This window comes from Rattus norvegicus, chromosome 4 (genome assembly GCF_021556685.1).
Source record: "Rattus norvegicus strain SHRSP/BbbUtx chromosome 4, alternate assembly SHRSP_T2T, whole genome shotgun sequence".
Taxonomy (NCBI): Eukaryota; Metazoa; Chordata; class Mammalia; order Rodentia; family Muridae; genus Rattus; species Rattus norvegicus.
This window is the reverse complement of record NC_141537.1, coordinates 116,814,342-116,826,752: the sequence shown is the minus strand read 5'-3', so window position 1 is coordinate 116,826,752 and position 12,411 is coordinate 116,814,342. Positions and strand designations below refer to the sequence as shown.

Below are 12,411 nucleotides of genomic sequence, written 5' to 3'. Positions count from 1 at the left end.
CATAGAAAAATCTTTTTTTTAAAGATTTATTTATGTATTTAATGAGTATGAACACATTGTCCCTGACACACCAGAAGAGAGCACTGGATCCAATTACAGATGGTCATGAGCCACCATGTGGTTGCTAGGAATTGAACTCACGACCTCTGGAAGAGCAGACAGTGAGTGCTCTTAATCCCTGAGTCATCTCTCCAGCCCCCAAGGAGACAAGGTTGTGTGGGGTAAGTCGTGGGTGGAGTAAGCAGCATTTGCCCCTGGCCCATGGACAGAGAAGGAAAGGCCTGCCTTGTTCTGAACTGTGGCTCTCTGTCCCCTCCCCTCCTAACATTTCTGGCGTTCCAGAGTGTGTCTGACCCTACACTTTGGGTCTCTAAGTCCACTGTGTGGTGAGGTTCCTTAGGCAGCTCACTGCAGAACACAGCCATCTCCATATTCCTGAGGAGAAGCAGTTTCAGTCACTGCTGCTGATGGCTCTGTTCCTTCTCTCAGCTGGTTCAGGAGGTCTCTGCTCTCACTGGGGGGCAGGTTACTCAGGAAGTATGGAGGGGCAAGCTCCACCAGCCTGTTGGAGAAGGTCAGAACGGGATCTCCTGTGCCTCTGCTCCACACTTTCACCAACCCTTTTCCTAGGTCTTGCTCCCCAGCTCTGGGTTTGGTCCCTGGCCCTGGGCAAGGAAGGGCCCCTAAGGGTGAGGGTCAGGAAACTCACATCTCAGGCTGAATCTCAGAGACTGTACAAAGGCAGTTGTCTTTAGAGATGGAGAAGCGGTGGTACAGCACCCATGTGGGTGGCTGGGCTGGAGTCCTGCGGTTACGGTAGACGCAGTATGGTGACAGCTGGGCCACATGTTTATGGGTGAGAAGCAAGTAATTTCCTGTCCCATCGGTGTCCCGGGCCACCTCATTGAAACACAAATACATGGGTGGACTAAGTAAGGAAGCACAGAAGATAAAGAAGGCCAATGCCGGGGTGGCAGTAATCCCAGCCTGAGTAGCAGAGTAGGGAGCCAGAGGAGCAGTTTGAGGCCAGCCTGAGGTACTTAGAGAGTCTGAAGGCAGCTTGGACATGAGACCCCGTCTCATCATTGCCTTTAAAAAGAAAGAAGGAAAGAGAAGAAGGGGCTGTGGAAGGAGTTAGAGGATTGTAGAGCCGAAAAGTCAATCTCTAGTTGAGTCTGCTCCTTGCTTCACCATATGGCATTTTCCATGGCCCCTTGTCCTCCAATCCCACAGATCCTATACTAAGAAACCACATACACACATACATACATACATACATACATACATACATACATACATACATACATACATACGGCTAGACTGGCTAGAGAGCCCCAGGGACCCAAGTGTCTCTGCCTACCCAGTGCTAGGACTACAAGGGAACCCAGGGTTCTGGAGACCAAAGTCTGTCCTTGAGATAGAAGCAAGGTGTTTACCTACTCAGCTCTTCCTAGTCCCCCCTCTCCCTGCCTTTTGATTCTTTTTTTCCAAAATTAAAAAAATGATTTATTTATCTTAGGTGTATGACCATTTTGCCTGCGTGTATTATGCACACCACGTGCCTGCTCTTGAATGTCATGAGTGTTAAATTTCTGGAATTGGAGTTAAGAATGGTTGTAAGTTACCACATGGGTGCTAGGATCCAAACCTGGGTCCCCTGGGCTCTCTGAGAGCAGTGAGTGCTCTTAACTGCTAAGGCAACCTCCAGCCACTGCCCGACCCCCACCCCATTTGGAGACAGAGTCTTCCTATGTAGCCCTAGCTGCCCGAGAACTTACTATGTAGACCAGGTTGGCCTCAAACTTAAAGAGTTCTGCCTGCCTCTAGAGTGCTGGGATTAAAGATGTGCACCATCACACCAGGCACCCCAGCTACCCCGCTCAGCCATTCCTCTCCAACCTTGAGGAAGTATCCTGACAGCAGCGCTTTCTGAAGGTCTCTGCGATTCTGCTCGGAGCCGAAGGCCGGCAAGGACAGGGGAAGCTCAATCCGTTGCATGAGTTCCAGGAGCTCTGCTCGGAGTTTGCGGGCTTGACATAACGCCTCCCAGCTTAGACCCCGGGCCTGACACCAAGTCTCATCTGCTCCACCTTGGAGGAGAAAGGAAACATCTGTAATCGAGTGCCAAGATGCACAAAGAATGACCTGTGCAGACTGAGCCACTTACTTTGTACAAAGGCTTCATAGACCTGGATCAGAGAGCTGTGATCACCATCTGCGTGTTCCAGACCCCGACGCAAGGCAGCTTCTCCTGCACACAGCGGAGGACGGGTAAACCCAGGAGCGGCTGGAAGCAGGACACAGGAGGGTGGTTTGGGAAGAACAAGGCAGGTTAAGAGCACACAGGATGCTAAAAAGGTAGGAGTAATCCTCTGGGAGCTTAATTTAAAAACAAACCATAGATTCTAGGTGCTCTGGGCTTCATTATACTTTGGAGACAAGTGCAGCCAGCCCTCCCCAACTGTACATGGCTCTGCCTCTATGGATTCAATCAACTGCCAACTCAGAGTATTCGGAAAACTACATCTATAGAGAACATGCAGGTCCTCCTCATCCAGTCTTTCTTAAATATTAAAGGGCGGCTTTTACATAATGTTTACACACAGTATGGGGTACTGCAGGTATTCTGGAGGTTATGCAAAGTGTATAGCAGAGTATGCCCAGGTTATGTTCAAGTGCTACAGCATCCTGGAGACTGAAGCACCAGTGGATTGTGGTATCCACCAAAGGTTCTGGAACCACCTCCCATAGATAATGATGTCTGGAAATGAAAGACAGTTTTTGCCCACAAGGAGATTAGAATCTAGTAGAGAAAGGCTGTGCATATGATTCCATAGCTACTTGCTGTACAAGAATGAAGCCTTGAGTTTGAACCCCCACTACCAACATAAAAAAAGCCTTCTACCTATGCCTGCAACTCCAGAACCTGGTGGGCAGAGACAGGCAGATCCAGGGATCTTAGCTACCCAACCAGTTTAGCAGGAAAGTTGACCTGCTTCCTCCAACTTTTGCACCCAAGCGCACCAATGCGTGCCCCCTCCCTCCAACACACACAAGTTTGGGGGGAAGAGTCCAACAAGGAAGGGAATAAGCTCTCTGAAAGCAAAGAGAAGGTGAATTGATCCAGGCTTGGGTGGGGGAGACAAGGGTGATATGGGAGCAAAGCATGAGCTCCTTGCGTCAGTGTCAGAAGTGTGCGCAGAGAAGGGACCATGGGGCCGTCTGAGGCTATGGGAACAGCATCAAACAAAGGCTAATGGCTTGTTTGGGGCATCAGATGCCATCTATTTTGTGTGGGATGGGTGACATGTGGCAGAATGGCAAGGGAAGCTGGAGTGGTCTGCACAGTCAGGGTAAGAGGCTGACTGTGTGATACAAAAGAGTTTGCACAGTCTAGGAGGTGAGAATAGCTGTAGAAGAAGATTGTTAAACTATGAGTCCAAGGGTTGGTCCACGTGATTGGTTAGGAGAACATGGATAGAATCCAGACAGGCAGAGAGGAGTACCTAACACTGGCATTGGCTACCATCATGTGAGAGTATAATCTGAAAACACATGTAGGAGCTGGAAAGGGAACTCTGGAGACAGACTAGGATAGGATGAGATCAGGAGAGGTGATGGGACTGTCTGAATCGATACAGAGAGGAACACTGTGGTGGCGTGGTAAGAAGGGCAGGCGGACAGAATGCCGGAGTTTAGTTCTGAGCTGAAACATGGTGGACAACTACAGTAGAACTATTTCCTAGGAGAGCCAGGAATTGTGTGGCACATGCCTGTAATCCTACTATCTGGGAGGCTGTGGCAGGAGGATGGCTGCAAGTTTGAGACTAGCATGCGATAGATATATGGTGGATTCCAGGCCATCCCAGATGACAAGAGTAAAACCCTTTCAGGGGGTAGAGGTGGGGGAGGGGGAAGAAAAGAAAAAGAAGCCTGCAAAATGGCTCAGCACATGTTGCATAAATCTAGGCTTTTAGCTCAACCTCCAGAACCCACACATAGGTGGAAGGAAAACCAAGTCTACAGTCTTGTCCCTGACCACATACATGCACTGTGGCACACTCCTGCTACCAAACATCGTACATCACGCACATACATAATACTTTTAAAAAGGGAGGAACACAGAGCTGGAGAAGTTGTTCAGCAGCTAAGAGCAATGGCTGTTCTTGCAGAGGTTCCAGGTTTGGTTCCCAGCACCTATGTGGTGGCTTACAAGCACCTGTTACTCCAGTTCCAGGGGATCGGATGCCCTCTTATGGCCTCTGCCGGTACTGCATGCACAGACAGACATGCAGGCATAACATAAAAATAAGATACTCTTCCAGAGTTGGATGTCTCTCCTCCCTCTTCTTTCCTTTCTGTGTCCCTCTCCCTCCTCACTTTCTCCCCTCCCCATATCCTCCTTCCTAAGGTCTAAAAGAATGCCATGGGGTGGGAGAAATGGCACAGATCTTTAATCCCAGGATTTGGAAGGCAGAGGCAGGCAGATCTCTGTGAGTTTAAGACCAATCAGGGCTACATAGTGAGGTCCTAGTTTTAAGAACTCCATGCTGGCATAGAGATGCAAAGTACAGTTTGGGAATTCCAAGTGTAAAGGCAGCGCTGTGAACTGTGCTGTGGGTGGACCTGCTCAGAGTTCTGGGACCGAGAAGACATACAAGCCCAAAGCTGTAGCCTTGGGCACATTTACAGTGGAAAGAGGATGAGAGAACCAAGGAAGAGATGAGGACCCAATGGCCATAGAGGTGGGATGAAAACTACAGGATGCTGGGCATCTGTGATCCCAGTGTTCTGGACACTGAGCCACAAAGATCTCAAGTTCAAGGTCAGCTTGGGCTACAGAGCAAGATCCTGTCTTAAAAAGAAGGGGGATGGCCGGGGAGGTGGCTCAGTGGTTAAGAACATTTTTTACATAAGCACTGAGGACTTGAGTTCAAATTCTGGGTACCCATGAAAATGCCACCTGCTGTGGCCACACACACCTATGACCTTATAACTGGGGACAAGAGAATCACCTGGGCTTGGGATGCCAGCGTAGTTTCAGATTCAGGAACAGACCCAGCCTCAGGGGAACAAGGGGAGTTAGAGTGAAGGAGCAGGACACCTGACATCCTCTTCTGCTTCAGAGCATATGCACATGTATGTATGTGTGTAAACACTTCATACAAATAAGGAGCAATACCTCTCCCCCAACAAATACCAAGTGCTACCACAGAGGCATGGGGAGTAGTGAACATTTTGGTGTCACAAGGTTGTAAACAAATGCTGGAGTATGGGGACCCTCACTACTGAGCTGTCATTGCAGGGGACATGGTCCTGAAGCTGGAATGCAACAGGTGAGCCACACCCAGGACAGACATGGCTGAAAGGGGAGATCGGCAGAGGGCAGGTGAGTGGATCTAGTCACTGTTGTTGAGATTCTGTACACCGAGAAGAAAGAAGCATTAGAGGAAAGGTGATAGGAAGAGATGGGTAGACACTTGGTTCCTTATTGTTGAGGGGGGAGTAGGGTAGGAAGGCTGACACGGCTGTAACCAGTGATTCTAGCTTTACCCCAGTGCAGGGCTGAGCAGCTGCCTGACAGACAGGAGGCCCCGGGTAAGATTTTTCAGCACAGCAAAACCCCCAAGTCCTGACTAACAAGTGAGGGAGATTAAAGCTAGAGATGTACCAGTGAGCATGGCCGCGAGAGTGAGCATCTCATCCACACAGTTAAACTCGCAGGAGGCCAGCAGGGCTTTGGCCAGCTCCGGGGGCAGGGGAAACTCCGAGAGGATGATTCCGAGGTCTGACAGGTCCCCATCATCATCCAGAGCGGCCAGATAGTCTAAGTCTTCCAGGGCCTGCATCAGTGCTTCTGGTGCTGTTAGGACACAGGGCTTAGACATCACAAGCTCTGACCCTGTAGTCAAGAGGCAGTCCTGGGGCAGGGTGAGGGGCTCACCAGGCCGGTCCAGGAAGTGGCACTCCCCTGGCTCTGCAATCTGTTTCCTCTTTAGTAGCAATACCAGGGAGCTCAGATTCTCTTCGCACACTTTGGGGTGGGGCAGTGGGGGAGCCTCTAGGTCTAGGGTAGACTTAGAGTACAGGCGGAGGCAGGTTCCTAAAAGGAGAAAGGTCTGGGGAGGTAGGTTTCTCAGAGCTTGTGTGAGGGTTTTTGTTTGTTTGTTTGTTTGTTTGTTTGTTTGTTTTTGTATGAGAGCAAAGGCTCTTACCTGGTGGGAACCCTCTGGCCCGCAGCAGCCTTGCCTCTGCCTGACACTTGCTAATTCGTCTCAACACCTGGGATTCTGCCCGGATCCGAGGATTGTAAACCTGTCATTCAGCCCCCCAACAAGGCCAACACAGATCAGAGTGGTTCATTTCTATCTGAGGGTCCACTCCCCCTCATTTCTCTCACTCACACTGCGAAGTTCCAGTCCTGAGTCAATGACATGTTGGATGAAAGGGAGGGAGAAGGAGAAATCTGCCAGCCAATGAGTGACCACAATCTTTCTGACACTCACATCTGTGTCTTCATACACAGTCTGGATGGCTTGACCACAGCCAGGGTGAAGGGGTAGCACCCTCGGAAGAGGCCCTGGGACAGCCAACATCCCCATCTCCCTGGACAAGGATTCACAGCACAGAGAGATTTCCTGAGGAGAGGGGTGGGGCATTAGGGCAGTTCTTACCTTTCTTGGGGGAGCACAGACCTTTTGGATAAACTGAGGAAAACCAAGGCCCATTTCTCTGAGAAAATAGACATACTTCTAAAGTTGGGCACTTTATAATTTTAGTTCACTGTGCTCAAAGTTCTGCATTATAAGGAATTTTAAAAGTGGATAGCAAATTTCTTTATTCTGAAGTCCTTGATCCCCCAAGAAGACTTCAGCAAAGAGTAAATGGACCCACTACTATTTCTTTTTTTTTTTTTCTTTTTTCTTTTTTCTTTTTTTCGGAGCTGGGGACCGAACCCAGGGCCTTGCGCTTGTTAGGCAAGCGCTCTACCACTGAGCTAAATCCCCAACCCCACCCCCACTACTATTTCTAAGACCTGTTGCCTCTGGGACAGGAAGGCAGCACAGGGATGCATCCCATAATCTACCTTTCCCTCTGTTTACCTCCTCGCTGGGCAGATACACCAGCACATCTCCTGGTGCCTCTTCCCGCTGACACAGCTCAAGCACAGCTTGGCAGGCAGCTTCCACGAGGTCAGCAGGGACAGTGTCCTTGTAGGTAAGGGTGGGATTTTCACCAGGCTCCCTGGGTACATGCACAGTAGGAGAATTGCCCCAGAAGGCTTGGAATTTTGGTTCAAGCGCCGAGTCAGTAACTATAACCACTCTGGGATCCCCCGGAAGGTTTCTCAGTCTGGTATCTCGCAGGAGCCCCTGTAGTAAATCTGAGGCCACTGACCGCTCCTGAGCCTCATCCAGTACCAGCACACTCCAGGCTCCAGGGCCCCGGGTCGAGGCTACTTCCTGTAGAAATAGCCTGTCCCAGCAAAACCTGTAGACATTGGTAGTGGACAGGGAGTCAACATGGACGTGGACCAGACCCAAATTTAGGAATTTTCCCCCAAGGTGCCTAGATCTTGATACTGAAGGTCAGAAAAAGATGTTGTCATGGACTTCCTAAGCCTGTGGACCACTAAGTGTGACCCTACATCTTGTTGAGGGCACTTGGTTCACCCACTATATCCTGTATCTTGTGGTGGGGGTGAGGTTTGTATCATGTGACTCAAAGGCAAGTTAAGCTGAGGGTATGGGGAGGTACGAGACAACTGGGTTTGTTCCCACTCAGTAAGGGGGATTAAGCCCATGCCAGACTGCAAATGGCCCACCTGAGCATGGTATTGGGCCCAGTGCAGTCTTCCTGAGGGATGCTGTAGCCAATCTCATGACCCAGGGTCAGGTCCATCTCATCAGCCACCCTTGAAGCCAGGCTCATGGCTGCCAGAGGGTAGGGCTGAGTGACTGTAACCTGTCCTGTCTGGAATCCTCTGGCCAGCGCAAACTCTGCACACCATTGAGGAATCTGGGGTAGGGAGAGGGAATTTGTCAGAGGATTGGAGGACTTTAGACAGAAGTGCTATAGGAACTATGACCAGCTGAACTCTACCGTACCACCCACTGGGTAATCCACCTTTCCCACATCCCCTTTCCTTTACCCAGGAAAAAGCACATTTAACCCTGCCCTTTGCCCACTCCCAGAACCTTCCTCCACCTGGGTGCTCTTGCCAGAGCCGGGCTCCCCAGATACCAGCACCACTCCAGTGGGGCTACTTTCCAAATGCTCCAAGAACAGGAAACGAGCAGCCCAGATGGGCAAGGCTCTACGCTGCTCAAGCAGCTCATAGTAGCAAGAAGAGAAGGGGAGCCCATCAAAGGGGTTCACAGCCAGTTCAGACTCCCCAGGACTTGGTTCAGACTCTTCTGCCAGCCCAGAGGCCATGATGGCTGTTCATAGAACCTACGAAAAGCAGGGCAGCCAGTAAGGCCTTAGATCTGGTGACTGGTACAAATTCCCATCTCAGATTGATCCCCAACCTCAACCCACAGGGGACAATGCCTTGGGGTCCATCCTTCCCAGTGGTATTTGCTTGCCAGGAAACTGTGCCGGGTGTTTCTAAGGGGACATCACAAGTGGACTTTTACCCTGTTTGTAGCTGAGTAGTAAAGATCTGTGACTAGCACAGGGGCCCATGTGGGCAGCAGGATTTACAAGAAGCACAGTCATCTGTGGGAAGGGCCCGAGTGGGGTTGGGGGGAGTAAGAAATCTGGAGAAGAGAGAATGGGACAGTAAGCAGGGCCATTAATGATCCTGGATTCAAACCTGCCAGCAGCTCTGAGACGTGTCAGGAAGGCAGCCAGTTCTGGACACACCCAACCAGGCACCACCAACCCAGGCCGCCTGGAGTACAAAGGTAAATTCCGGCTCCATCTGGAGGCTGAGCCCAAACTCCAATCCCAGAGCTTGATTTCTTGGGGGAGGAGCCTTTTGCTCCACCTTGGTTAATTTAGCTAGGAACCTTAAGAATGCAGGTTCCTGCTGCCATACTGAGCTTGTATAAACGTGACATGCTTGTACTCATGAGATGCATTCTGGGACTTGTAGTTTTGGAGTAACAGCCTCCAAACGTAACTGAGCTGGGATCCAGTTGTTTTGTCTTCAGTTTAGTATAATTTCACAGTTCCACTCTGACCATCCTCACCCATATTATATTCTTCAACCCAGGAAAAGAAACCTGCTCAAGGGGCTTTGGAAACCCAGAGAGGCAACAGAGACCTTGAGTGAAAACCCTGAATTTAATGTGAGATTGGGGGAGCCCCATCCCTCCCTTTTTACCACCCACTCATCCGGCCTGTTGTTAGCTGGGTGAGGGCTGCCCCCAGTCTCCGTCCTGCGGCTCTGGGTACCATCCTGTTTCTTTGGGCTCATTCAGCCTCCTGGGCCTGTCTCTCTCTGAATCTCCTGTGGGACATGGGGAGAGAGTGTATAGGCTTTGTCATATCAGCTCCATCCGGCCTCTTTCCAATTTGTTCTTTCCTACACTTCGTCCTCTGACGCTCTCACCTTCTTGCATATTCATACAGTGCCTGCTTGCGCTCCTGCAGGCTCTCCTGACGGGCCCAGGAAGACTTGGCAAATGTTAGGGCTGTGGGCTGAGGGGTCACCAGGCCAGAGCTGGGGAACTGAGGTGATCACAATGTCAGAGGGCTTGCGAAGTCATCATCATTAAACACCCATCGAATGCCTACTTTGCAAGAGAGGCATTGTGCTAGGTCTCAACATCAAAGAGGGAAGTCAGGGAGAGGGAGCACAGACTGTCCCACCTGCCCTTAGGTCTCGGCCTTCACTACTCCTGTGTCTCACCTTTGGGGCAGAGGCTGTGGGCAGGGACTGAGATCCCTCAGTGACATCTTCAGGCATGAAAGCCACAGCCCCCTCAAGCAGATTGGTGATGGTCAAGTCTACACACCCAGTCCTAGCTGGGAAGAAAGGAGCAGAGTGTCCATTCCCTGTACCCCTTCTCTGTCGAGACCCATTGTCCTGTGTCCACCATTCTGTGAAGCTACCCTTCCCCATACCCAGGTCTCTCTGGATGACATTCAATGGCACATGGGGCAAAACCTCCTTGACTCTTTGAGCGAGAATGGTCAGTTGCACATCAGAAGAAGGGCTGGGAGGAGAAGGAAAAGAAGACTGCACTGTTTAAAAGAAAAAAAAATTAGGTGAGTGGATTATTAAGAAAGAGGCAGACACGCATAAGTATGAAAGTAAAGTCACCACGTGGCGCAAACATCTTTGTGCACAGACCACACACCTGACTGGGGGCGTAATCTGGGGTGTCTCTGTCGCTTCATGTGTTCTGCTTTGTCTGCTGGCGTGAGCCGTGTCCCTATCTGGCCCAATTCTTTGGCCACCAGCTAGGGAGAATTGGAAGGTTTTAACTGTGGCCTCTTCAGGCCTTCTTCCCCTTCTCCCCTGGAGAGGGCCCCCACCTCCACCATGCCCGTGTTCACCACAACCTGTTGTACACGGAGTGCAAACTCCTCATTCTCTTCCCCCAGCTGTCGACGAATGGGATGAAGCCACCTACAAAAACCAGAGCGCTGCTCTGTTAAGGCGCCCCAGGCTAAGCATGCCACCTTCCCCATTTATCTTGGAACAGTGGAGGTGAGAGTCAGGAGATGGGAGACAAGTGTGGCTTTTGTGTTAGAAACTTGACACTAACAAACCACAGACACACAGGGTAGAGGTCATTACTTCCTTGACCCTGAGGTGAGCATCTTCCCAGCCACCAAAAACAGAGGACAGTTATACCTTACTTGATACACCGTGAAAGGGACGAAAAGTGACCACAGCAGTTCTGAGACCCAGGAGGCATCTGACACCGTCTAAGGGGAGGGCATCAAGTGAGGTGTAGGCCAGGGCCATAGGTGAGAAACTTCCCTTCCAAACCCCAGAGTATTCCATGTCCAACATGCACTCACCACAGAGACCAGGGGTCTCTGAACTTGTAGGGTAAGAGGTTGTACCACATCCTGGATAGAAAATGGCCACGAACTAAGAGAGAGAGAGAGAGAGAGAGAGAGAGAGAGAGAGAGAGAGAGTGAGAAAGAGTAGTATGGGAGTTCAGCCTAGCCCAGCCAACCCCTTATACCTGACAAACTAGTAAACTGTCCAACTACATAAGCAGATAACCGAGGAATTAAGAATTTGGAGGGCAGGGCTAAAAGTGGGCAGACAGGTAACACACTAGGGCAGGCTCACCCAGGAGCTTGGCAACCCACTCAACTGGAACCAGATACCTGCTGCGCTTACCCACCTGAAACGCAGGAGCCCTTCTCGGCCATTGGTGGCCTCTTCCTCGGGGAAGAGCAGCAAAGGTGTGGGTGGAAGCCTCGTGGAAGCACAGAATTTCTTGAGTGACTCCACCAACTCCACCCGCCTATCCATCTCCATGAAGCCCCGAGACCAACATACAAAGCTGGGGGGACTATTGAGTAGAGGCTGAGAGCAGGGAGAAAAAGCAAAAAGAAAAGAATGGAAGGAAATGTCAAAAATAAAGAAAGAAGAGAAGAAAGAGTAAAAAGGTAACACATAGGGTGGCGTTTATGGGACTCGAGGGAGAAGGCTCGGTATTCCCCAAGCAAACCCCAATGGGTAAAGGTGAGCCTTGAGCTTGGGCCTAGGGAGCCACCCGGTGGCGCTCTCGGCCTCGCCCCCCACTCACGGTGCTACAGGTGGTGAGAAGGTTGACTATGTTGTGGTCAAAAGGTGTTACATGGTTGGAAATAAGGACCCTGACGCGGTGATCCCGGAGTCCGGAGTCCTCCTGTCGGGCCACGAGCCCCAGTACCGCACACATGGTTCGTACCACGAACCTGGGGACAGAGGCGGCGGTGACTGTGCGGTCTTGAGCCAGGCCCAGACCAGATGATCCCCAGGCGCCGCAGTCCGCACCTGCGGAGGACGCTGTCAGGAAGAGCACAGCTGACCAGGAAGACGTGGAGCCCGAGGAAGAGTCGCAGAACCAGGAGGCAGAGGCCGACCGGCGCGTAGAGCAATAGCGCGAGCAGCAGGAAGCCGTCACTCGGGAGCCTGTGGCGAGAGGCGACGCGATCAGGCGCCGAAGCCGACGGGACGCGCTGACCGGTCTCTTCCCTCCGCAGCGCTTACCGGTGCGAGTCAAAGAGCCGCTCCGGCCCCGGAGCTGGGGGAGGTTCCATCGCAGCCGCTTCAGGAAAGTGGGGCCGCTGTCGCCGCCATCTTCGCAGGGCCGCGGGGGCTCCTGGGAAGGCGGAGTCTTTGGGCAGCCGCAGGGACGCTAGAACCCGTGGCCCGGAGGCGCCCCGGAAGGGCTAGCGTTCCCAGCATGCCTCGCGGCACGGGGGAAGTGTATGTGTGTGTGTTTGTGTGGG

General features: G+C 51.5%; 2 protein-coding genes across 13 annotated transcripts; both read right to left on the bottom strand.

Moving 5' to 3' along the window:
* Positions 1 to 10: 10 nt before the first annotated feature.
* Dqx1 (DEAQ box RNA-dependent ATPase 1) lies at positions 11 to 8,928 on the bottom strand. Of its 10 annotated transcripts, XM_087659198.1 has the most exons (13): positions 8,819 to 8,928; positions 8,209 to 8,454; positions 7,826 to 8,019; positions 7,104 to 7,491; positions 6,405 to 6,638; positions 6,216 to 6,315; positions 5,945 to 6,103; positions 5,672 to 5,863; positions 2,168 to 2,287; positions 1,900 to 2,090; positions 988 to 1,089; positions 710 to 900; positions 11 to 562 (listed from the first exon to the last, which is right to left on the bottom strand). In XM_087659198.1, the coding sequence occupies exons 2-13, from the start codon at positions 8,434 to 8,436 to the stop codon at positions 406 to 408; spliced, it is 2,256 nt and encodes a 751-aa protein (XP_087515324.1). In that variant the 5' UTR covers positions 8,437 to 8,454; positions 8,819 to 8,928; the 3' UTR covers positions 11 to 405. The 10 variants fall into 10 exon arrangements, with proteins under 10 accessions (XP_087515324.1, XP_087515323.1, XP_087515325.1 ...); XM_087659197.1 differs by having other exon boundaries at positions 710 to 1,089; positions 8,640 to 8,928; XM_087659199.1 differs by lacking the exon at positions 988 to 1,089 and having other exon boundaries at positions 8,640 to 8,928.
* Positions 8,929 to 9,272: 344 nt separating this feature from the next.
* On the bottom strand, positions 9,273 to 12,273 carry Aup1 (AUP1, lipid droplet regulating VLDL assembly factor). Of its 3 annotated transcripts, none has more exons than XR_015685812.1 (12): positions 12,170 to 12,273; positions 11,954 to 12,091; positions 11,724 to 11,874; positions 11,316 to 11,500; positions 10,981 to 11,053; positions 10,811 to 10,884; positions 10,516 to 10,582; positions 10,311 to 10,413; positions 10,075 to 10,194; positions 9,860 to 9,975; positions 9,560 to 9,743; positions 9,273 to 9,457 (listed from the first exon to the last, which is right to left on the bottom strand). XR_015685812.1 is itself a non-coding variant. In NM_001079899.1 (12 exons), exons 1-12 carry the CDS (start codon positions 12,217 to 12,219, stop codon positions 9,421 to 9,423), a joined length of 1,233 nt encoding a protein of 410 aa, NP_001073368.1. In that variant the 5' UTR covers positions 12,220 to 12,263; the 3' UTR covers positions 9,273 to 9,420. The 3 variants fall into 3 exon arrangements, 1 of the variants encoding a protein (NP_001073368.1); XR_015685811.1 differs by having other exon boundaries at positions 9,560 to 9,740; NM_001079899.1 differs by having other exon boundaries at positions 9,560 to 9,678; positions 12,170 to 12,263.
* Positions 12,274 to 12,411: the final 138 nt, after the last annotated feature.

Excerpts from the sequence above, each read along its gene's own strand:
- Dqx1 (XM_087659197.1), bottom strand. The coding sequence starts at position 8,436 with ATGGCCTCTGGGCTGGCAGAAGAGTCTGAACCAAGTCCTGGGGAGTCT. Across the intron at positions 6,104-6,215 it reads GGCCAGAGGGTTCCCACCAG|GAACCTGCCTCCGCCTGTAC; the intron begins GTAAGAGCCTTT and ends TTCTCCTTTTAG. Across the intron at positions 2,288-5,671 it reads TCTCGCGGCCATGCTCACTG|CCGCTCCTGGGTTTACCCGT; the intron begins GTACATCTCTAG and ends TCCTGCTTCCAG.
- Aup1 (NM_001079899.1), bottom strand. The coding sequence starts at position 12,219 with ATGGAACCTCCCCCAGCTCCGGGGCCGGAGCGGCTCTTTGACTCGCAC. Across the intron at positions 10,885-10,980 it reads AGAGACCCCTGGTCTCTGTG|ACGGTGTCAGATGCCTCCTG; the intron begins GTGAGTGCATGT and ends CCCTCCCCTTAG. Across the intron at positions 10,583-10,810 it reads TTCACGGTGTATCAAGTAAG|GTGGCTTCATCCCATTCGTC; the intron begins GTATAACTGTCC and ends TGGTTTTTGTAG.